The 26,377-nt window shown below is 38.2% G+C and overlaps 2 protein-coding genes across 2 annotated transcripts in view; both read left to right on the top strand.

Annotated features, from left to right (window-relative positions):
- LOC116459449 (myosin-1-like) overlaps positions 1-3,750 on the top strand; it is a 15,328-nt gene extending 11,578 nt beyond the window's left edge. Inside the window, exon 16 of the mRNA XM_032140041.2 lies at positions 3,598-3,750. Coding sequence (XP_031995932.1) covers positions 3,598-3,750 — 153 coding nt within the window. The remainder of the gene's footprint in view (positions 1-3,597) is intronic.
- Positions 1-26,377, top strand: part of LOC116458371 (uncharacterized) — a 92,007-nt gene that overhangs the window by 37,133 nt on the left and 28,497 nt on the right. The window contains exons 47-52 of the mRNA XM_032137991.2: positions 20-229; positions 867-992; positions 1,083-1,253; positions 1,511-1,615; positions 1,735-1,830; positions 3,598-3,739. Of these exons, the coding sequence (XP_031993882.1) occupies positions 20-229; positions 867-992; positions 1,083-1,253; positions 1,511-1,615; positions 1,735-1,830; positions 3,598-3,739 (850 nt within the window). The remainder of the gene's footprint in view (positions 1-19; positions 230-866; positions 993-1,082; positions 1,254-1,510; positions 1,616-1,734; positions 1,831-3,597; positions 3,740-26,377) is intronic.

Raw genomic sequence — 26,377 nt, 5'->3', positions numbered from 1 at the left:
ATGACGGTTTGTTCCACAGGATACCCAGCTCCACCTGGATGATGCTCTCCGGAGCCAGGAGGACCTGAAGGAGCAGCTGGCTATGGTGGAGCGCAGAGCCAACCTGCTGCAGGCTGAGATTGAGGAGCTGCGGGCCACTCTGGAACAGACAGAGAGAAGCAGGAAAATCGCAGAACAGGAGCTCCTGGATGCCAGTGAGCGTGTTCAGCTCCTGCACACCCAGGTGCATGTAATAATAGAATAGTAACAAACACAAGGGTATGAAAATGACATTCTTGCTGAAATCTTGGTACTATTAAGAAATCTATTTATAAGATTTCATGAAGGATAAAGTTTAAAATATTTTATTTTTTTGATTATCTATATTTTTGTTTATCTGAACTATAACATCCATAGTTGATTGTATTTTTTTTTTTTTTTTTGAGACGGAGTCTCACTCTGTCGCCCAGGCTGGAGTGCAGTGGCGCAATCTCGGCTCACTGCAAGCTCCACCTCCCGGGCTCACGCCATTCTCCTGCCTCAGCCTCCGGAGTACCTGGGACTACAGGTGCCCACCACCACGCCTGGCTAATTTTTTGTATTTTTAGTGGAGATGGGGTTTCACCGTGTTAGCCAGGATGGTCTTGATCTCCTGACCTCGTGATCCACCTGCCTCGGCCTCCCAAAGTGCTGGGATTACAAGTGTGAGCCACCGCGCCCGGCCAGTTGATTGTCTTTTAAACATATGTCAACTCAGATAATTTATGAAACAAGGAGGAATATTAATGAATTCATTTAGTTAATTCGTTTATGGGTTCATTAGAACATGAGGCTTCCTAATTTTTCTCTCATGTGCCTAATATTTCTAAATTTCACATTTTAAACAGAACACCAGCCTGATCAACACCAAGAAGAAGCTGGAGACAGACATTTCCCAAATCCAGGGAGAGATGGAAGACATCATCCAGGAAGCCCGCAATGCAGAAGAGAAGGCCAAGAAGGCCATCACTGATGTGAGTGAAGGGTAACACAGTGGTGGTCAAACTTGAATCTTAACGTGCTGTCTTAGCTGTCTTAACCCATTCTGTTTTACTGCGAATTAGGCTGCCATGATGGCTGAGGAGCTGAAGAAGGAACAGGACACCAGCGCCCATCTGGAGCGGATGAAGAAGAACCTGGAACAGACGGTGAAGGACCTGCAGCACCGTCTGGATGAGGCTGAGCAGCTGGCCCTGAAGGGCGGGAAGAAGCAGATCCAGAAACTGGAGGCCAGGGTGGGTCTCCTAATCAGCATGTATTCCTATCTCATTCCAATCCAACACATGATTCTGAATACCTAGCACTGCTAGATGATGTGGGGCATTCTGAGATGAGGGAGAGCTATTCCTTCATGCCCAAAAGCTCATAATAAGGAAAACTGAACTAGGACATTAAAAACTACATATAAAGCAGAGTAAAAGAAGTATGTGGGTCATGTGAAGAAGCAGAAATTGGTCAAATGAATGTCCTTAAAATGTCCATCTTCTTGTAGGTTCGTGAACTTGAAGGTGAAGTTGAAAGTGAACAGAAGCGCAATGTTGAAGCTGTCAAGGGTCTACGCAAACATGAGAGAAAAGTGAAGGAACTCACTTACCAAGTAAGGAAAATGGCCTGTCTAGGTTTTCACTTTAGTCTACATGGGATTAAAAGCCATATGTATGACAAAATGTAATATTTGTACTTTCAAGAAACTTACTCTTGAAAACATTATTTCAGACTGAGGAAGACCGCAAGAATATTCTCAGGCTCCAGGACCTGGTGGACAAACTGCAAGCAAAGGTGAAATCCTACAAGAGACAAGCTGAAGAAGCGGTGAGTTCACAACCCCTTGGGGTGATTTTTCTCAGACATGACCAGGCCAGTTTAAAGTGACAAAAGAAAAGACGAGTAAAATGAGGAAGGATCAAAAGAAAACAAGTGGCTACATGGAGGTCCAAGGCTGAGGTAAAACCAACCGCCTGACAACCCAGCAGAAGATGTTCTAGAGATGGGGAAGAGCAAATGCAAAGCTTTTGAGTGGAAAAGAGTCTGGCTCAAGAAGCAGACAAAAAAAGGAGGAAAGCACCACAGCTGGGGCTGGAGAGCCAGGCAGGAGGCAGCTCATAGGGTCTTCCAGGCCATGGTAAGAACAATAAGATACTGGGAAGCCAGGGAGGGTTTTAATGTGGGTGAGTCATTACCTGATCTATATTTTTTAAAAAGAACATTCGGGATACTATGTAAAGAATGGGTTATTGGGTAACACAAGTGGGTGCAGAGAGACATGTTAGGAAGCTTTTCAGGTTGGTTCTGTGGCTTGGGTAAGAGAGTGGAGCAGAGAGAAGTGGAGAAATTCAGGACATATTTTGGAGGTAGAAACTACAAGATTGCTAATAGGTTGCACTTGGGAGATGAAAGAAAGGCAATTAAGAGTAATTTATCAAGTTTATGGTTTGAGTAACCAGGTGGATGATGTAACACTTAAGTGGCGAACAAAGGGAAGAACAGATTTGCAGGGCAAGAAAGAAACAGGAATTCTGTTTTAGATACATAATACCATATATACACAAGTGAACATGTCAAGTAAATAGTTAAATGTAAGATTCTGAAACTCAGAAGGTCTTGGTTATGTTCAAATCAGTAGATTCTTAACACTCCACTTTATCTCATTTCCATATCCCATGATTCATCTGGATTAATAACCAAATAGTTTCAACTTCCTACATATAAATATGCATAGTTACATATCACAAATGAGTTCCTCTGTTCATTGATGGTTTTTATTTTACCCCTGACATCTAAGGTAAGAGAAAGAAAAAGATGGGAATGGAGGGAAATGAGGGAGGGAGAGAAAACAAACACACTTGTGTGCGCAGACACACACACAAACTACTGTCCATACCTCGGACAAATTGCTTTATCTTTCTCCAGTTCCTACTTTCCTCATCTGTAAGAGGAAAAGCTGAGGTTTTTTCTCAAGCTATACTATTTAATGATTCTAAGCTTTATGTCTGTTCTAAATTTGAATGCCACATTTTGGAGGTTCTTACTGAGACTTTTAAATAAGAATGATTACCAGAGACTAAACTAGAACCGACCTGCTCAAATTCTGCTATATATTTAAATATAATCAGACAGCTCAGACTATTTTAGGAAACAAACTTGTTGCTTAATTTCTAAACTTAAGTGGCAATAATTTATACTCACATGGCAATAACTTATATTCAGGCTTAATGGTTTGGTTTGGTATAGATTGCATACTTGCATTCTTAAAAGGTTTGGTTCCATTCTCAGGATTCTGAAAAAAAAAAAAAAAAAAAAAACAAAGCTGGACACCTGGCATATTTAGTAGTAGCTCTAGGATGTTCTGCTGTTCTAAAAGTTCAGATACAAAGGTCACCTGTCCTTCCTTGTTATCTATGAGTTCAAGAAGCTAATGCAAAAATAACAAAAATAAAAATTCAAGAGCATTTCTCTAGGTTTCTTAAAATATCTGCTAGAGTGAATCATCTTTAAGTAAAAAGGAAATTCAAGATCCATTGACCTAAGAATGGAAAAATTCTGAACTTTCTTCCTTCATAAATGGATTTCCATTCACAGGAGGAACAATCCAACATCAACCTCTCCAAATTCCGCAAGATCCAGCACGAGCTGGAGGAGGCCGAGGAACGGGCTGACATTGCTGAGTCCCAGGTCAACAAGCTGCGCGTGAAGAGCCGGGAGGTTCACACAAAAATCATAAGTGAAGAGTAATTTATCTAACTGCTGAAAGGTGACCAAAGAAATGCACAAAATGTGAAAATCTTTGTCACTCCATTTTGTACTTATGACTTTTGGAGATAAAAAATTTATCTGCCAAAAACTTGTGAGTCTCTTTTTCCTCTCTATGTCAATTTGTCTTTAGAAGTACCGAGAAAAGAAAAACATCTCAACATTTTGGTTACATTTTACAGAAAAGTGCTTAGTCACCAATATTAAGACATGATAGGGAGCAGCTAGACCGACCCGGTAAGTGCCACCATATGCGTCCCTATGGGAAGTAGGTGAACCTAAAGGTACACCACAGGCACATAAAACATAGAATATTTGGTAAACCTTACTTGACAAAACATAGCTAGTTTCTGTCAATGAAATTATTGATTTTCTTCATAAAATGATAGGAAATCCTTCATCCTAAGGCTAAGTAAAAATAAATTAAAACATGTTATTTACATAAAATGAGAAAAATTTAAAAATTAAGTTTAAGTATTGTCAAAAATATTTAAAATGCAAACTCTTCACTATATGAACCATTTAATTGGGATTAGAATCCCTTGAGAGGGAAGCATGTTCTGTAGGTTTTCTGGCCCTTTCTAAATACAAGAGATTTTTAGTTTTTTGTTATCTACAGATGTTTAGTTTGCTGGATTGTGCCCCCTCCTTGGTTATCACAATCAAATGGTAACCAGGAGTTAAAAATTGTTAAGAAATGGCCGGGCGCGGTGGCTCACGCTTGTAATCCCAGCACTTTGGGAGGCCGAGGCGGGCGGATCACGAGGTCAGGAGATCGAGACCACGGTGAAACCCCGTCTCTACTAAAAATACAAAAAAAAATTAGCCGGGCGTGGTGGCGGGCGCCTGTAGTCCCAGCTACTCGGAGAGGCTGAGGCAGGAGAATGGCGTGAACCCGGGAGGCGGAGCTTGCAGTGAGCCGAGATTGCGCCACTGCACTCCAGCCTGGGCGACAGAGCAAGACTCTGTCTCAAAAAAAAAAAAAAAAAAAAAAAAAAAAAAAAAAAAAAAAAAAAAAAAGAAATATGTTTCTATTATGTCTTCTATCTCTTTGGATACTTTTGTATTTTACAAGGATATCTTCCTTGTAAGTATATTGATAGCAATAGGTCAGTTCATATTTTTTAAAGTCAGTACCCTACTCTCATCACTTTATATTTAGATGTCTGCATTGTGCCTTTCTATAGTGCTATGGCAATTATTGACATCATTGTTGTAACCGTGGTATTACTACCACAGGTTTACCTGTACTGAGGGTGGCATGGGCCTTCCACCTATGTCAATTTTTCATACAACATGAGCAAGTAAAATAGCAAGTATCTCATCTATTAAAGATATAACAAAGGTCTTGTGAGAATAGTACCCAGTCTACTTAAAAGGAACAATATACAATTAAATGTTTCTAATCTTATGATCCAGTAGGTTAAAATATCCAGTCATACATCTCTGGACCTCAGTTCCTGGGGAAGATTCTCTCTGGGTCATTATGCACCTCCACTTATTTTCTATTGATTACTGGAAACAACTCACTATTGTAATGCTATATCTTGGGTTGCACTTTAAAATAATTTTAATAGACTTTAATATCCAGTTTTCTCCCAAAGTTTATATCCTGATATTCCAATTATACATTTCCATTTCCTTTGGTTATTCACAACGAGAAAAGTGGATAAATAAATGGGCATATGTTAAGCAAAGAGTCAGGAAAGGATGGAAGGATCTGATTATGGTAGCAAATCTTAGCTGTACCCTCACTTAACATTGACCCTCCTGGAAAACATGAGATCTCTTATGCTCTTTGGAATATTCCCCTCAATCCACTTCTTGGTTTAAATTGAAATCTGCCTCCTCCTGATAAAAATCCTTCCCTGTAAGTCTTCTTAAGAGGTGGCCATTATTCTCTCATGGTTCAAGAACTCCTTAGTCCTAAGCTAGAAATAATACCCCTCTCAATTCCCCTTGTTGCTTATCCTCCTATAGAAGACTCTTCCTTCTTTGAAGTTCGTATTATTTAGCTATTCCACATACCTACTGTGGTCATTTACTAACTTTTCATTCATCAAAGATTTTGGCACCTGCTTTTCCTTTCCACCCAATCCTTACCACATTCCTGGGAGATTTCAATGTCCACATGGATGATTCATCGAATACACTGACTTCCACCTCAACTACCTTCTCTGCCACTACTCCTCTTCCACAGTCTCGTCTCACTCTAGAAAATATCACAAAACTGCCCAATCTCCATTCTCCAAACTAACTACATAAAGCATCTCCTTTCTGATTTCCTACCTTGCTTGTTGGACTATTCCCAACATAACATTTCTTCAACCCCATTAGCACCTGGGTATTTGGTCTCTTTACTTCTTATCTAAATCAGCCTCTTTTTTATCTTTATTTCTCTTCCCATTTAAGGAAAAATTCATAACCTATCTTTATAGCCATTCTCTTGACAACTCCCTAAATTTCTCTGCCATTCTCTACACCCTGTTACATTTGAGTGGAAAGAACTAAACCTGAATAAATTCAGACACCAATGCAGGACTACACAGATAACAAAGGATCATGTAAACATGACACCACCAAATGAAACTAATAAAGCTCCAATAACCAACCCCAAAGAAATGGAGATCTATAAACTGCATGAAAAAGAATTCAAATAATAATCTTAAAGAAGCTCAATAAGAAGCAAGTAAACCAAAATAGACAACTAAACAAAATTAGGAAAACAATGCATGAACAAAGTGAAAAGTTTAACAAAGAAATAGAAACCATAGTAAAGACAAAAAAGACCCAGAAATCCTGGAGCTGAATAATACAATAAAAGATAGAAAAATTCAATAAAAAGTTTCAACAACTGACTCAACCATGCAAAAGAAAGAATTAGTGAATTCAAAGATCTGTCATCAGAAATTAGTCAATTAGAGGATCAAAAAAGGAAAAAGAAAAAGCATAAAGGACTATGGACACCATCAAGCATACAAATATATAAATTATGACAGTGTCAGAAGGAGAAGAGAGAAAAAGGGACAAAAAGCTTATTTAAAGAAATACTAGCTAAAAATTCCCAAATCTTGAAAAGGATATACATATCCAGATCCATGAAACTCAAAGAACCACAAGACAAATGAACCCAAAAAAAGAATATTCCAAGATATTGTAATAAAATTGTGAAAGTCAAAGATGGAAAATTTTGAAAGAAGCAAGAGAAAAGCAGCTCATCACATACAAGGGAACCTACATAAGGCTAACAATGGACTTCTCAACAGAAACCCTGCAAGTGAGAAAGGAGTGGGATGACATATTCAAAGTGCTGAAATAAAACACTACAAGCAAAAATACTGTACTTGGCATAGGTATCCTTCAGAAATGAAAAAGCAATAAAGACATTCCCAGACAAACAAGAGCTCAGAGAGCTCATCACTACAAGACTCGCCTAACAAAAAATGCTAAAGGGAATTCTTCAGATTGAAATGAAAGAATGCTAAGTACGACATGAAAACATATGAGGTCGGAGATGGTGGTTCACGCTGGTAATCTCAGCATTTTAGGAGACCAAGCCAAGTGGATCAATTGAGGCCAGGAATTTGAGACCAGCCTGGCCAACAAGATGAAACCCCATCTCATGCCTGTAGTCCCAGCTACTCAGCAGAATTGCTTGATTCTCCCTCAGGCAGGAGAATTGATTGAACCCAGGAGGCAGAGGTTACAGTGAGCCGAGAACATGCCACTGCACTCCAGCCTAGGCAGCAGAGCAAGAAAAGAAAGAAAGAAAGAGAGAGAGAGAGAGAGAGAAAGAAAGAACAAAAGAAAGAAAGAAAGAAGGAAAGAAAGAAAAGAAAAGAAGGAAGAGACAGAAAGAAAGAAAGAAGAAAGGAAGAAGAAAGAAAAAATAGGAGAGAGGGAGGAAGGAAGGAAGGAAGGAAAGAAGGAAGAAAAAGAGAAAACATATGAAAGTATAAAACTCAAAGGGAAAGTTAAATACACAGTCAAAATCAGAATACTCTAATACTGTAATAGTGGTATGTATTTCGCTTCCAATTCTAGTATAAAAGCTAAAATACAGAAAGATTTTAAAACTATAGCTATAATAATTTAATATAAACTAATAGATATAAATTTTTATACACAACATAAAAATATGTAAACTGTGGCATAAAACATGGAGAAAAATAAAAGTGTAGAGTTTTTGTATATGATTAAAGTTGTTATCCACTAAAAACAGAAGGTTATGTAAGCCCCATGTTAACCACAAAAATAACCCTTATAGTAGATGCACAAAAGATAAATAGAAAAAAAATCAACATGTACCACTAAGAAAACCCAAAAAATCACAAAGACAGCAAGAGAGAAGAAAGAAACAAAAGATCTACAAAACAATCAGAAAATAATTAACAATTAAAAGGCAATAGTAAGTCCTTTCAATAATTACTTACAATATAAATAGACTAAATTATCCAATCAAAAGAAACAGAGTGGCTGAATGGATTTAAAAGACATGATCCAAAAATATGCTGTCTACAAGAGACTCACTTTAGTCTGAAGGACATACGTAGACAGAAAGTAGAGATAGACAGTTATTCCATGCAAATGGTAACCAAAAAATAACATGAGTGACTACACCTATGTTAATTTCAGTCAAATTCTGTCATGAAACAAAGTAGGTCACTATGTAATGATAAAAGAATCAATCCATTAAGAGGATATAACAATTGTAATTACATATGCACCCAACATTAGAGCACCTAAATATATAAAGTAAATATTAACAACACTAAGGGAAGAAATAGACAGCAATATAATAGTAGAAGACTTCAATATCCCACTTTTAACAATGGATAGACCATCCAGACAGAAAATCAGAAGGGAAACTGCAGATTTAATAACAATATAGACCAAATGGGTCTAACAGACATATATGGACCATTCCATCCCAAAACAACAGAATACATATTCTTCTTAAATGCACCTGAACATTTTCCAGGACAGGTTATATATTTGGCCACAAAACAAGTCTTAACAAGTTTAAAAATATTAATTCTAACCACAATGGTATGATACTAAAAATAAATAACAAGAACATTTTGAAAAATTCACAAATATGTGAAAGTTACAAAACACTCCTGAACAACCAATAGATCAAAAAAGAAATCAAAGAGAGAAATAAAAAAATATTTTGAGACAAATAAAAATGAAAATACAACATACTCAAATTTATGGGATGCTGAAAAAGCAGTTATAAGAGGGAAATTTATAGTGATAAATATCAACATCAAGAAAAAAAAAAGACTTCAAATAAACTACCTAACTTCACACCCCAAGAAATCAGAAAAAAAATAAACTAAGGTCAAAGTCAGAAGAAGGAATGAGAAAGAAAGAAAGATTAGGGCAGAAATAAATGAATCAGAGACTACAAAGAGAGTAGAAAAGGTCAACAAAACTATGACTTGGTTTTGTCAAAAGATAAAAACATTGGCAATTCTTCAGCTAAACTAACCAAGAGAAAAAGAGGACTCAGATACATAAAATTATAAATGAAAAAGAAACATTACAACTCATATTACAGAAATATAAAGAATCATAGGGACTATTATGAACAGCTATAGTCAATACATTGAATAACCTAGAAGAAACAGATAAATTCCTAGAAATATTCAACCTACCAAGACTGAAGCATAAATAAAAAATCTGAACAGACCAATAATGAGCAAGGAAAATGAATCAGTAATCAAAAAGTCCCAACAAAGAATAGCCCATGAGCCGATGGCTTCACAAGTGAATTCTATCAAGCAATGAAACAATTAATGGCAATAATTCTCAAACTATTCCAAAAGAATGAAGAGAACATTTCCAATCTCATTTGTTTGAAACCAGCCTTACTGTCATATCAAAGCCAGATATGAACACTATTAAGAAAACAGAATCACAGGTCAATATCCCTGATGAACACAGATACAAAAATCCTCAAGAAAATACTAGCAAACTGAATTCAACAACACATTAAAAGGATCATATGCCATGATCAACTGAGATTTATTCCTATAATTCAAGGATGGTTCAATATATACATATCAATAAATGTAGCATACTACATTAACAGAATGAAGGATGGATTAAAATCATATTATCATCTTAATCATGCAGAAAAAGCATTTAATATAATTCAAAATTCTTTCATAATAAAAACAATGACATAGATATAGATAGAAGGAATGTTCTTCAACACAATTAAGACCATATACGACAACCCCACAGCTAACATACTCAATGGTGAAAAGTTGAAGGTTTTTGCTCTAAGATCAAGAGTGAGATAAGGTTACCCATTCTCACTACTTCTTTTCAACACAGTGCTGGAAATCCTAGCCAGAACAATTATGCAAGTAAAAAAAAATAAAAAGCCATCTAAATAAAAAAGGAAAAAGTGAAATTGTCTCTGTTTGCTGATGACATAATCTTATATATAAAAAGCCCTAAGGATACCACCAAAAAACTGTTAGAACTAGCAAAGAAATTCTGCTAAGTTGCAAGATACAAAATTAACATACAAAAATCAGCAGTGTATATTACTGATTCTGTACACAAACAACTATCTTTTAAAAATTAGGAAATAATCCCATTTACAATAGCATCTAAAAACAAATACACATAGAAGTTAATATGGTTTCTGTTGTGGAAAGTCAGGGACCCCGAATGGAGGGACCGGCTGAGGCCATGGCAGAAGAACATAAATTGTGAAGATTTCATGGACATTTATTAGTTCCCCAAATTAATACCTTTATAATTTCTTATGCCTGTCTTTACTGCAATCTCTGAACATAAATTGTGACGATTTCATGGACATTTATCACTTCCCCAATCAATACTCTTGTGATTTCCTATGCCTGTCTTTATTTTAATCTCTTAATCCCATCATCTTCATAAGCTGAGGATGTATGTCACCCCAGGACCCTGTGATGATTGCATTAACTGCACAAATTGTTTGTAGAGCATGTGTGTTTGAACAATATGAAATCTGGCACCTTAAGAACAGGATTAACAGCGATTTTCAGGGAAGAAGGGAGATAACCTTAAAGTCTGGCTGCCTGTGGGCTGGGCAGGACAGAGCCATATTTCTCTTATTACCAAAAACGGGTAAGAGAAATATGGCTGAATTCTTTCCCCAGTAAGGAATATAAATAATTAACAGCCCTGGGTAAAGAATGCATTGCCAGGGCAGGGCCTCTAAAATGGCTGCCCTGGGAGTGTCTGCCTTATGCAGATGTAGACAGGGATGAAACATGCCCTAGTCTCCTGCAGCACCCCCAGGCTTGCTAGGATTAGGAAATTCCAGCCTGGCAAATTCTAGTCAGATCTGTTCTCTGCTCTTGAACCCTGTTAAGATGTCTATCAATGACAATGCATACACAGTGGGACGTGGAAGTTCATTAGTGATTCTAGTTTCCCCCGACCCTGTGATCTCACCCTGACCTTCTGCCTCGTGATCTTTTGTTGCCCTTAAAGCATATGATCTCTGTGACCCACACCCTATTCGTACACTCCCTCCCCTTTGAAAACTGCTAATAAAAACTTGCTGGTTTTACAGCTCAGGGGGCATCACAGAACCTGCCGACATGTGATGTCTCCCCCGGACTCCCAGGTTTAAAATTTCTCTCTCGTACTCTTTCCCTTTATTTCTCAGACCAGCTGACACTTAGAGAAAATAGAAAAGAACCTATGTTGAATTATCGGGGGCTGGTTCCCCCAATAGGTTTCATTCTGTGTCCCCACCCAGATCTCATGTTCAATTGTAATACCCCAGTGTCGGAGGTGGGGCCTGGTGGGGGAGGGGTGGATCCTTCATAAATGGTTTAGCACTATCCCTTTGGTGTTGTTTCGTAATAGAGTTCTCACAAGATCTGGTCATTTAAAAATGTGTAGCACCTCCCCACCTCTCTCTTCCTCTTACTCCAGCCATGTAAGGCGCTCCTCCTTCCCCATCATCTTCTGCCATGATTGTAAATTTCCTGAGGCCTCCTCAGAAGAAGCCACCATACTTCCTGTACAGCCTGCAAAAGTATAAGCCAATTAAACCTCTTTTCTTTAGAAATTACCCAGTCTCAGGTATTTCTTTATAGCAGAGTGAGAACAGACTAATACAGGAGTAAATTTAACCAATGAAGTGAAATATGTGTATACCAAAAACCATAAAACATTAACGAAAGAAATTGAAGATGACACAAATAAATGGAATGGTATCTTATGTTCACAGATTGGAAGAATAAATTTTGTTAAAATGTCCATACTACCCAAAGTGATCTACAGATTCGATGCAATTCCTATAAAAATTCCAATGTCATTCTTTATAGAAATAGAAAAAAAAATCCTAAAATTTGTATGGAAGTAAAAAAGATCCCAAATAGTCACAGCAATTTTGATCAAAATGAACAAATTTGAAGGTATCACACTACCACATTTCAAAATACATTACAAAGTTATATGACATGGTTTGGATTTGTATCCCTGCCCAAATCTCATGTCAAATTGGAGGAGGGAGCTGGTGGGAGGTGACTGGATCATGGGGGTGGATTTCCACTTTGCTGTTCTCGTGATAGTGAGTGAGTTCTCATGATATCTGATAGTTTAAAAGTGTGTTGGATCATGGGGGTGGATTTCTCCTTTGCTGTTCTTGTGATAATAAGTGAGTTCTCATGAGATCTGATGGTTTAAAAGTGTGTGGCACTTTCTCTCTCTCTCTCTCTGTCTCCCTCCTACCACTGTGTGAAAAAGGTCCTTGCTTCCCCTTTGCCTTCTGCCATGATTGTAAGTTTCCTGAGGCCTCCCAGCCATGCTTCCTGTTAAGCCTATGGAGCTGAGTCAATTAAACCTCTTTTCTTCATAAATTGCCCAGTTCCAGGTAGTTCTCTATAGCAGTGTGAAAATGAACTAATACACTATAGTAATCAAAATAGCATGATACTTGCATAAAAACAGATGCACTGACCAATGGAATAAGAATAGAAAGCCCAGAAATAGACTTGCACATCTATAGTCAATTGATTTTTGACAAAGATGGCAAGAATACACAATAGGGAAAGGATAGTCTCTTCAATAGTGTTGGAAAAATTGAATATCCACATGCATAAGAGTGAAATAGACCCTTATCTCATCATTTATAGAAGAATTAACTCAAAATGGAATAAAGACTTAAACATAATACCTGAAGCTGTAAAACTACTAGAAGGAAACATGGGGAAAAAATCTCCATGACAATGGTATGGGCAGTGATTTCTATGGTATGGCCCCAAGAGCATGGAAAACAAAAGCAAAAATAAACAAATGAGATTGCATCAAGTTAAAAGGCTTTTCTGTACAGCAAAGGAAAGTTAATGGCGTGAAGAGCCAACCCACAGACTGGGAGTGATATGGTTTGACTGAGTCCCCACCCAAATCTCATCTTGCATTGTAGTTCCCATAATCCCCACAGGTCATGGGAGGGACACAGTGAGAGGTGACTGAATCACAGGGGCAGGTACCCTCATGCTGTTCTCATGATAGTGAGTTCTCCTGAGATCTGATGGTTTCATAAGGGAATTTTCCACCTTTTGTTTGGCACTTCTTGCTGCTAGCATGTGAAGAAGCATATGTTTGCTTCCCCTTCAGCCATGATTGTAAGTTTCCTGAGGTCTCCCCAGCCATGCTGAACTGTGAGTCAATTAAACCTCTTTCCTTTATAAATCACCCAGTCTCGGGTATGTCTTTATTAGCAGTGTAAGAATTGACTAATACAGTAAATTGGTACCACAGAGTGGGGTGCTGCTGTAAGGATATCGAAAAATGTGGAAGTGACTTTGGAATTCGGTAACAGGCAGAGATTGGAACAGTTTGGAGGGCTCAGAACAAGACAGGAAAATGTGGGAAAGTTTGTAACTTCCTAGAGACTTGGAAGGCTCAGAAGACAGGAAGATGTGAGAAGTTTGGAACTTCCTAGAGACTTGTTGAATGGCTTTGACTAAAATGCTGATAGTGATATGGACAATGAAGTCCAGGCTGAGGTGGTCTCAGATGGAGATGAGAAATTTGTTGGGAACTGGATTAAAGGTGACTCTTGCTATGCAAAGAGACTAGTGGCATTTTGACCCTGCCTTAGAGATCTGTGGAAATTTGAACTTGAGAGAGATGACTTAGGGTATCCAGTGGAAGAAATTTTTAAGCAGCAAAGCATTCAAGAGGAAGCAGAGGAAAAAAGTTTGGAAAATTTGCAACCTGATGATGCAATAGTAAAGAAAACTCCATTTTCTGGGGAGAAATTCAAGCTGGCTGCAGAAATTTGCATAAGTAATGAGAAGCCAAATGTCAATCACTAAGACATTGGGGAAAATGTCTCCATGGAAGGTCAGAGACCTTCACAGCAGCTCCTCCAATCACAGGCCTGGAGGCCTAGGAGGGAAAAAATGGTTTTGTGGGGTGGGCTCAGGCCCCCGTGCTCTATGCAGCCTTAGGACATGGTGCCCTGCATTCCAGCTGCTTCAGCTCCAGCCATGGCTAAACAGGGAACAGGGCCAAGGTACAGCTTGGCCATTGCTTCAGAGGATGCAAGCCCCAAGTCTTGGCAGCTGACTCATTGTGTTAGGCTTGCAAGTGCACAGAAGTCAAGAATTGAAATTGGGGAACCTCTGCCTAGATTTCAGAAGATGTATGGAAATGCCTGGGTGTCCAGGCAGAAGTTTGCTGCAGGGGCAGAGCCCTCATAGAGAACCTCTACTTGGGCACCACACAGAGTTTCCACTGGGGCACTGCCTAGTGGAGCTGTGAGAAGAGGGCCATTGTCCTCCAGACCCCAGAATGGTAGATCCACCAACAGCTTGCACCATGCCCTTGGAAAAGCTGCAGACAATGCCAGGCCACGAATGCAGCCAGGTGGGAGGCTGTACCCTGCAAAGCCATGGGAACAAAGCTGCCTAAAGCCATGGGGGCCTACCACTTACATCAGCGTGACCTGATATAAGTCTCACTTATATCAGTGAGACATGGAATAAAAAGAGATTGTTTCAAAGCTTTAATTCCTGCCATATTGGATTTCAGATTTGCAAGGGACCAGTAGCCCCCTTTGTTTGGCCAATTTCTCCTATTTGGAACAGATATACTTACCCAATCCATGTACCTCCATTGTATCAAGGAAGTAACTAACATGCTTTTGATTTTACACGCCCATCGGCAGAAGGGAGCTGCCTTGTCTCAGATGAGACTTTGGACTTGGACTTTGGAGTTAATGCTGGAATAAGTTAAGACTTTGGGGGACTGTTGGAAGGGCATTATTTTGGTTTTAAATGTGGGGACATGAGATTTGGGAGGGGCCAGGAACAGAATGACATGGTTTGGCTGTGTCCCCACCCAAATCTCATCTTGAATTGTAGTTCCCATAATCCCCACATGTCATGGTAGAAACCTGGTGGGAAGTAATTTAATCATAAGGGTGGTTACCCTAGCTGTTCTTGTGATAGTGAGTGAGTTCTCATGAGATCTGATGGTTTTATAGGGGGCTTTTCCCCCTTTTGCTCAGCATTTCTCCTTGCTGCCACCATGTAAAGAAAAACATGTTTGCTTCCCCTTCTGCCATGATTGTAAGTTTCCTGAGGCCTTGCCAGCCATGCTGAACTGAGTCAATTAAACCGTTTTCCTTTATAACTTACCCAGTCTCGGGTATCTCTTTATTAGGAGTGTAAGAATGGACTAATACAGGGATAAAATGTTTACAAATCATAAATTGGATAGGGAGCTCATATCCAAAATGTAAAAGGAACTCAAACTACTCAAAAACAAGAAAACAAATAACCCTATTTAAAAATGGGCAAAGGACCTATATTTCTTTTTTTTTTTTTTTTTTTTTGAGACGGAGTCGCCCAGGCTGGAGTGCAGTGGCGCAGTCTCGGCTCACTGCAAGCTCCGCCTCCCGGGTTCACGCCATTCTCCTGCCTCAGCCTCTCCGAGTAGCTGGGACTACAGGCGCCCGCCACCACGCCCGGCTAATTTTTTGTATTTTTAGTAGAGACGGGGTTTCACTGTGGTCTCGATCTTCTGACCTCGTGATCCGCCCGCCTCGGCCTCCTAAAGTGCTGGGATTACAAGCGTGAGCCACCGCGCCCGGCCAGGACCTACATTTCTTAAAAGAAGACATACAAATGGCCAACCAATATATGAAAAGGTGCTCAATATCTCTAATCAGAAAAATTCAAATCAAAACCACAATGTCACTTCATGTGTGTTAGGATGGCTATTATCAAAAAGAGAAGAGATAGTAAGTATTGGCAAGGCTATAGAGAACAGGGAACCCTTGTATGTTGTTCCTGGGCATGCAAACTGGTATAGCCATTTTGGAAAACAGTATTGAGGTCCTTTAAAGAATCAAAAATAAAACAGCAATTCCACTTCTGAGTGTACAAAGGAGATTAAATCAGTATCTTAAACAGACACCAGCACTCCCATATTTACTACAGAATTATTCACAACAGCCAAGATATGGAAACAACCTAAGTGTCTATCAATGGGTGAGTGGATAAAGAAAATGTAACACACACACATACACACACAAATGTTATTCAACCATATAAAAGAAGATAATCCTGCCATTTACAATGACATGGATGAACCATTAGGACATTAGGCTAAGTGAAATAAGCCAGTCTCAGAAAACCAAATACCACATGATCTCATTTATACGGTGGAATCCAAAAAGTTGAACTCACAGAAGCAGAGAGTAAAACAGTGGTTGCCAGGGGCTGAGAGTGGGGGCAATAAAAAAGATGTTGGTTAAAGGGTAAAAATTTTCACATATGAGAGAACTAAATGCTGGGGATCTAACGTACAGCATGGGTAGTGATGGATGTGTTAATTTAATTGATGTAAACATTACACAATGTATATGTATAGCAAATCATCAAGCTGTACACCTTGAAAATATACAATTTTTCAATTAAATATCTTAAATTAAAAAAAAGAAAAAATAGATGTCACCAAAAGGAAACGGGCTCACGTTTATACTGCCAAGCCATCTTGCTCAAAAGGAAATGGACTCACATTTACACTGCCAAACCATCTTGCTCCTTCCAGTGAGGAGGTGTCTCCTCCAATTTAAGGCCATCTTCTCTGCTTGGCACTAAATCTCACTCCCTCCCTCCTTTCTTTTTTGGAAGATTTATATAATAGACTACTTCTCTTTCATTTTTATCCCCAATATCTCCCACTCTACTGGATCCTTTCTTAAACTCTCTCTTGATCCTATTTCTTTCTCCAGATTTTGTCTCACTTCTCAACTTTACAACAAAGTGTCTGAAAAGAATTGTGTATACATGCTGTTTTCATTTCCTCACTTCCCACCTACTCTTTAATTCATTTCAAAATAGTTTTTGCTCCCTCTATCTCACTGAAAGGGATCTCACTATGATTCAACGATTCATTTGTTGCTAAATCAAATGGACACTTCTCAAGCCTTAACTAACATAACCTTCCAATTATATTTTATACATCTGACCATTCTTTCTTTCTGAAATTGATCTCTCCACCTGAATTCCAAGACTTTTTCCTGCCCTGGTTTTCTTCAGAGCTTTGGCTCTCTAGTCTCTCCTTCTCTCTCCTTTGTCAGTTCAACTTCCTCTCTGTAACCTTCAACTGTTTATGTGAGCTCAATGTGATATGACTCAAGGTCCCATCTTAGACCCCCATCTCTTCTCACTTTACATTTTCTCCCTAAATGATTTCATCCACTCCCTTAGCTTCTATTGCCATTCATAACCTATGAATTCCAACTTTATATCCCAAGCCTAATTCTCTCCCCTGAGAGTCAGACTCAATCTTGCTACTAATAGGCACTTCAAACACAACACAGCCAAGATGAATTCATGACCTTCCCCTCCTCTCTTTAAAACTTGCTTTTATTCCCATACCACTCTATCATAGTGGATGGCAACATTATCTACGTAGTTGGCTCAAGCTAAAAGCTAGGAATCAGCCTTGAAATCTACATGTCCTTCATTCTCCCATATCCAATCAATCATTAACTTTTTTTTACTACTCCTAAACATCTTTCAAGACCATCAATTTCTCTTTATCTTTGCTGTCATCTTCCTTGTCCAAACTACCATCATCTACTGCCTGGTCTTCCACATACCTATTCTTACTTCACAAATCTATTCTAAACTACAGGCAGAGAGAGCTTTTTAAAAATAATAGGCTGATCACATCACTCTGTAGCTTAAAACCATCCCTTTGCTCTTAGCATAAAGGCTAAAATCCTAAAGAAGTCCTTTCGCACCTTGGAAGCTTCGCCTTGTGATACTCTTCGCTTCCTAGTCTCTCCAGAACAGTTAAGACGTCCCTGTTATATGATCTCATCATTTTTTACTTATAATAACTATAATAATGTCTTTCCCCCTCATTAAAATACAAGCTACATAAGTGTAAATTGGGGGTCTTACTTGTTCATCCTTGTATCCCTCCACTTGGGATTGTATCTTGAACAGTTTATGCTCAATAATTGTATTTTGAAAGTATAAGTAAATCAATGTCTCCAGTTTTTACCCAATTTCATGCTTTCTTTAGGCATCAAAATATTCACTTTTATAAATTCTATGATACCCAGGTAGACTTAAGTGCTGCCTTTCCCATATTTTAATATCATAGTCATATTCTTCTTTCTCCTGTTGTAATGCTTTTTCCTTCTCTTTGCAAGTCCACCCTACTCATCCTTCAATGTTACCAGCTTCAGAAAGCATTCCCTAGTAGGAAGGAGAATCTGTCTGTAATAAGCTAATATTTTCCCCCTTTTAGTTATTACTTCCTATCTTACATCTCCTATTGATTTACTCCATCCTGATTATCTCTCCTGTTCAGTTATTGCATCCAGTCTTATGTCTCCTGCTTAGTTATTGCATCCTGTCTTAACTTTCCAATCCAGATATTCTACTCTTTCTTATTTCTCCTGCCCTTTTATTGCATCCTATCTTATCTTTCCATTTCACTTACTTCATCCTGTCTTCTCTTTTGACCAGTTACTCCTGCTTGTCTTATCTTTCCTATTTAGTTATTTCATCCTGTCTTATCTTTCCTGCTCATTTACTATATGCATCCTGTCTTATCACTCCAGTTCACTTATTGTATCTTGTCTTATCTCTCTTTTTCACTTATTGTGTCATGTTATCTTTCCCATTGAGTTATTCCGTCTTGTCTCTTCCACTCATTTTTGTACCCTGTCTTATCTCACCTGCTCATGTACTGCATCCTGTCTCACCTCTCACCATTTATTGCATCCTGTCTTCTCTCTCTTTCTCTCTCATTTGTTGTATCTGTCTGATCTCTCCCTCTCATTTATTACACCCTGTCTTGTCTTTTTCATTTATCACATCCTTTCTTATCTCTCCTCTCCAATAACTGTATCTTGTCTTATCTCTCCCATTCAGTTATTACATCCTGTCTTATCCCTCCTGTTCAGTTATTCCATCCTGTCTTATCTTTTACCTTCAGTTATTGCATCCTGACTTGCCTCTCTTCAATTATTGCATACTGTCTTATTTCTCCTGTTACTCAAGGCAAATCCAGATTTCAGATTGATACATTCGTTTTACTTGTTCAAAGAAAAATATCTGTATTTATCCACATTTTACTTCTGCATTTTCCCCAGCTACAACCTATGTTTAAGAAACAATTATTTTTTTCAATCTTTTCTCTTAGTTTCAACACTGTCAAAATCAACAGGCTACTGTTTACCCAGTAAAATTTATAGAAATCCAAAGTACTCACAAACCACTAGTACATGAAAAAGAAAACATTTAATCCACTTTCCCAGCATAACTGCCTCTTATCTTTTTACAGTTATCTTTCATTGCTATCCCACAACTTGGAAACAGAGTATATTCTCTTCCTATCTCTAATGCCAACTCTATAGGAGATGCTAGCTGTTGGCAGGAACAGCAGTGACTTCCCAGTACTTCTTTTCTTGATTAAAGGTATCTTAGTGCCATACCCAAAACTTGAACACAAATAAAATTCCTGAAAGGAAGCATGACTTTTAACATAAAAGTCCACCTCCTGGAGCAAGATGCCTAAGCAAGTCTTGCTCTCTAACTGGAACTGAGGAAGAGGTGAGAATTTAAGGAAATCAAAGATATGATTAAATTTGTCCACTGATTTATTTGTACTACTGTTCATCAATACTTGGAAAATCAGATTCTCGAATAGTAAGTATTAATGTTGCCTGAGCAGTGGAGCTAGCATACGATTTTTCATACCTTAGGGTGGAAATGTCAGATAACAACAAGGAAGGAAAATAAGAGTAAGCCACACAAACAAGTATCGACCCTTGGGAATCCAGGTCCTAAATAATAACACAGAATAACTAGAAAGAGTTGAAAGATTCTATCTCTCCAACTTTTTTCCCATTGAGACTTGCTTGCCCAAGAAAATGTGTGCCTCTGAGTTATTATAACATCACATTTACACTCCTCTATTCATACAATGGAAGAAGTAAGAGGAAAGGTGTAGACAGCCAGGAGGGGTAAGTGGTGAGTGCGCAAAACTGTTTCATGTATTGGGGCCAAATGATGAGTATGTCACCAAGATAGAATTTTTGAAAAACAGGCTCAAGGCTGTACTTATATCCTGTAGTAAAGAAAACATAAGTCTCTATACGTTTCTATCTTTTCAGAGTCATGTAATTTGCATATTTCTATGTCATGATTTTAATTTATTTGTGGCATCCTGGTTTTGAATATGTCTGCTTCTGGTAGATAAGAATTATAGTATGTTCAACAACTGGATACCATAACATCACATGAAGTTACCATACATGTAGGTTTTCATAAAGTGTAAGTCATTTTACAGGAGGTCCCTCACTTATTATCCTGTTAGCTTTTTACTCCTGGCATTGCCTTTACTGTGTCAATAAAGTTCCACGTTAGATAAATATAGAATCTTTGAGTTGGAAGGGCCCTTAGAGGCCATACAGTAAAAGGATAGGCAATGCACCAGGCATGGTGGCTCACACCTGTAATCTCAGCACTTTGGGAGACTGAGGCATGTGGATTGCCTGAACTCAGGAGTTCAAGACCAGCCTGGGAAACTTGGCGAAACCCTGTCTCTACCAAAAATACAAACGATTAGCTGGGCATGGTGGTGCATGCCTGTGGTCAGCTACTCAGGAGACTGAGGTGGGAGGATTGCGTGAACCTGGGAGGCAGAGGTTGCAGTAAGCCGAGATAGTGCCACTGCACTCCAACCTAGGTAACAGAGTGAGAGCTCATCTCAGAAAAAAAAGTGGGGGGAAGGGAAGGGGAGGGAAGGAAAGAAGAGGCAAGGGGAGGCAAGGGGAGGCAAGGGGAGGTGGGGGGAGGGGAGGGAAAAAAGGATATGCCATGGTCTCTGGGTTAAACCTGCCTGAGCTGAGCACTAACTCTACCATACACCAGAGTTATGTGGCCTGGGCAATTTACTTACTCAGACTGTGGCTCCATTGCTTCTCAGCATATGGTAATAATAGTACTTTCTACTCTTCAGGTTTGCATGAGGATAACATGAAGCAATGTATATCAAATGTTTAGAATATACACATGGTTTGTAGTAGGCATTCAAAATATGGAGCTATTTTTTTCTCACTCACTTCCCCCAAATTTTCCCTAACTGGAATGCTCTTCATTTAGATTTTTGCATGGCTAATTATTTCACATTATTCAAGTCACAGCTGAAAGAAGCCTACCTCTTGTGGTCCTCTCCCCACATCAATCTCTATCTCGTTACTCTAATTTATACTTTCCATGGTCTAGCATTTGGACTACGAAATTCTTCTTTAAGTATTTTTATGAGCATATTGTCTCCACTACCACCCCCATCAAAATGTAAATTCTATCAGAGCAAGCACTTTGGTTTTTAAACCATTGTATATCTGCTCAATAAATACCAACTGCACAAGTGAATACTAACATGGAAAGAAGCTCAAAATACAGTATAATGAAAAAAAAACCATCTGTATAATACAATCCCATTTGTATAATACAATCCCAATGGTATAAACACCATCCGTATAATACAATCCCATTTGTATAAATATATACACTACATACCTGTGCACAAAAATGTGTTTGCATGTATAGAAAATGGTCTCTGGGACTCCCCAGAGTTTAGATTCAGCACATAGTCATCCTTGACTTAGTCATCATCACTATGTGTGTACCTTCTCCAAAACCTCAATTTCAATCATACTATTCAGCCTCTGCACAAACTTGCATAAGGAGAAGCAGATAATCTAAATAGGACTATAACTATTGCAGAAGTTGAATCAGGAATTCCCTAAAAAAGCACCAAGCTCAGATGGTTTCACTGGTGAATTCCACGAAACATTTAAGGAAGAAATAATACTAATTATCCACAATAATTTCAGGAACATAAAGGCAGAGAAAATATTTTCTGACTCATTCTTTGAGGTCAGCATGACCCATACCAAAACCAAATAAAGATGTTATAAGAAAGAAAAACTACATACCAATATCTCTCATAAACATAGATGCAAAAATCCTCAACAAAATCTTAGCAAATCAAATCCAACAGTGTATAAAAAGAGTTACACATCACAACCAATTGGGATTTATTACAATCAATCTCTATCCAATACCTTCTGTTCTTCCAGCTCACCTACTCCAGATTTTCATCCCTACAATTTCTTTGATATCATCAAGACCTTCTATCTATTGATGCCCCTCCACTTTTTCATTGTTCCAATGTGTCCCCTCACATTCTCACTTCCTTCCTTATTCAAGCTTAAATTTTATGGCACATTATTACAATTACACACTTGAAAAGATTCTTAGCTCCCTTGCCCATCTCTCCCTCTATTGCACTTACCCGATAAACTCTTACCTTGGTTAAACCCAAATATTCATCTTTTCTGTGGACACATCCAAGCAACCAAAGTTGTGGGAAAAAAGCATGTAACTTTGCTAAACAGGTCTCACTTCAATTTCATGATTATCACTCAATACTCTGGGGACATGTAGTATACCTCTCACTCTCCAAAACGAACACTTCACATCGTCTCTCTGTATACCCACTACATCTCCTCCCCTGCCTTCCACTCAGTCAATGACCTTGCTGCATACGTCACTGAGAAAACAGAAGCAAGCAGAATTCCTTCCTAAAATTCTCAGTGGCTTTCCATATCACTCAGATTAAAAGCCAAAGTCCCTATAGTCACATAAGTACCAACTCTTTCATCTTTTCACCATCAAATCTACTAACTAAGCTAAAACTTGCCTTCACTCTCAGTCTTCTTTCCTAATACACAAAGTGTTCCTGCTCCCAACAGAGTCCAACCCTTCCATTTAGCCTATAGATTCTAGCCCCTCCGTCTTTTGCATTATCAATTTGTTTAACTCACAGAATTTTTCTCCCCAACACAAATATATTTAATCTTGCCCATCTTTTAACAATATGCTTAGTTTCTCCTATCTTGACCCCATGTCTGCCTCCAGATACCACTTCATTTATTTGTTATCCTTCTCAACAATCCTTTTTTTCTCTAACCATTATTATGAGACAAAGTACTTGTTCCTAGGTGTTGAATCACCCCCAGGATTTGGGATCTTAGGGTCCCCAGATATTGGAGAACAGAGAGAACACTGTGTCCTTTCCAAATTATTGACCCACAGAACGCATGTGCCTACTAAAATGGCTGTTTTAATCCACCATATTTGGGGTAATTTGTCATGCAGCTATAGTCACCAGGATACAGTCCAAGCCATCACTCTATTCCATCTGCATTGTGGCAATGCCTATCTGTCCTTGGCCCTGCTGCCCACTGTTGGCCTACCCTTAATGCCTGCAGTCTACACTCAACATAGAAACCACAGTGATTTTTAAGTTCTGTCAGATTTTATTGCTTCTCTTCCTAAAATTCTCACTGGATTCCCATATCACTCAGATTAAAAGCCAAAAAGTCCCTATAGTCCCATAAGGACCTACATTACCTGACCCTTCCTAACTCATCTCCTGCCACTCTCCTCTTTGCCCATTTTGCTCATGTTACAGGTTTTCCTGCTGCTTTTTTTAATTGACAAATAAAAATTATATATATTTACACACATCATGGTATACAACATGATGTTTTAAAATAAGTATACATTCTGGAATAGCTAAATTCAACTAATTAACATATGCATTACCTCACATACTTATTTGTGGTGGTGATAACACTTAAAATCGACTTTCTTACCAATTTTCAAGTATACAATACATTGTTATTAATTATAGTTATGATGCAGTACAATAGATCTCTTGAACTTATTCCTCCTAACTGAAATTGTATATCGTTTATCAACATGTAATCCCTTCTCCCAACCCTCAATCCCTGGTAATCACTATTCTACTCTGCTTCCGTGAATTCAACTTCAGATTCTACTTGTAGGTGAAATCATATTGTATGTGTCTTTCTGTGCCTGGCTTATTTCACTAATATAGTATTCTCCAGGTCCATACGTGTTATCACAAATCAGACACTTTAGGTGTACTCCTACTTTAGAGACTTTGTACTTTGTGCTCCCTCTGTCTGAAAATTCTTCTTCCAGATATTCATATGGCCTGCTCCTTCACTTCTCTCAAACTTCTACTCAAATGACACCTTAATACAGAAGCCCATCCAGGTCACTCCCCTTGGTGCAATATTCCCTTTACTCCTTACTCTGCTTTATTGTTCCTTTTATAGTAGTTAATACCATCTGACATACTACATATTTACTTGTTTATTTGTTTATGTATATCCACCCCTGCTGACTGAAATTGCCATAAGGGCAAGGCTTTGCCAGTTTTTTGCATTATCCCCTGTGCTATAACAACAGCTGACACATAGTGGACACTCTGTAAGTATATATTGAGCAAACAAGTGAGTCAATGACCTACCCACATGATGAAATATAACTATGTAGAATGTAATAAGCAGTTGACTTGAAAGTGACTATACAACGTCTTTTCAGTAGTGATGTCCCTTTGGAAATTTAAAAGAAGAGAAACACCAGTCTGTCTGTGATGGTCCTTTGGAGAAATTTAAAAGAAGACAAACACCAGTCTGACTTGCTGAATCTTAAGGGTTTTTTTAATTAATGTCATGCTGCCACACTGGACACTATAGAAGCTAAGACATGAACATCTCCAACCTAGGTCCCAACTGTATTTTTAAACAAAATTTATAAAAGAAAAAAATAATCTTGTTCATTAGACATTTCCTATCTACCATCTATCTTCAGCTCTTTACTACCACTTTAACTCCCTGGGTATATTTGGGAGAAACACCAGCAAGCCATTGTGACCTTCATCTCTAGTGAAGAAATGTTTGCCTCAGCTGCCCCTGGTGACACTATCCTAAGCAGTTCACATACGTGCGTGTATGAATTACATAAGATTATATATAATAAAGTACATATAATCTCCCATACGTGATATAATAATATAATTTCTGATACCTATATATGTATAAAATCTAATTTAATTCATACAACACTGTAAGGTGAAGGCAGTATTTGATTTTCACCAGATTTATATTTTTAATAGACAAGGAAATGCAAGGTTATAGAAGCCTATAATATTTCCTAATCTGAGGAAAATAGAGAGCGAGCAGCTTTTACACAGACTGCTTAAATACAGCTTCCAAAATAATTCTCCTTATTTAGATTGGAGCCATTCTTCCCACTCATATCTAATCACAAAGAACCATACAAATACAAAAGCCTTCGTGTTAATCTCCTGTGTTTTCTATGTAGACAATCCTTTAAGAAGCAAGTCTAAGGGAAATGTGTACTCTCTCACTCAGTGCTGCTTCTCTTCTCTCCTTGGCCAAGCTCTGCAAGGTCCTCTGATCCACTCCTGGTGGCCCATAATAGGGGGTCCCACTAGAATATTATGGTCTTGTTTCAGAACTTTCAAGATCTGAGTGATCAGTCTATCTGTAATTGATCAGAGTTCTAACTGTTATGTAAAGAGTCCTCATTATCTATAATCCTATAACTCATCCTATGTATCTTGGTCTCATTCATATTTTCTTCTTTCATCTTTCAACTTCAAATACAGTAAATATAATACATACTTCTTATGTCTGCAAGTCAGATGTTAAGTTCCAAAAGGAGTAAAAATAAATGAGTTGTGAAAATCTAAGAGAAAAAATAGAACAAGTTTCCTTCTGGCTTAGAGCCTAGCACTTTGGGTAAGTCGCTAGACTTCGGTGAGTTATTTTCATGAAGATTTTGTTTTTAAAGCCTGACTACCTATTTCATAGAATTTTATCAAAATAAAATTTTAAAGTATAAAAGATTCAATCTATCAATGTGTCAAAGATAAATTCTAAGTCAACAGAATTATAAAAACAGTGATCTCATTAATCAGTAATTTAAGCCAGCTAATGATAGTTGAAAATATCTCACCAGATCTCAGTTAGGGTCACACTTAGGTATATTTCCTGTCATATTCAGTAACAGCTGTGTATGTAGCAAAACCATCAAAAGCCAATTTATGAGTATTATGGGCATATGTGATGGCCCATCCATCTTTTCAATCCACAGGGAGAATATTGTGGATACCATGACTTTCCTCCCACCTTAAATAAAAA

The sequence above is a fragment of the Hylobates moloch genome, unplaced genomic scaffold (assembly GCF_009828535.3).
Source record: "Hylobates moloch isolate HMO894 unplaced genomic scaffold, HMol_V3 SCAFFOLD_19, whole genome shotgun sequence".
NCBI classification, from domain to species: Eukaryota; Metazoa; Chordata; class Mammalia; order Primates; family Hylobatidae; genus Hylobates; species Hylobates moloch.
The sequence above is the reverse complement of the archived record's forward strand: the minus strand, read 5'-3'. Positions and strand labels throughout refer to the sequence as shown.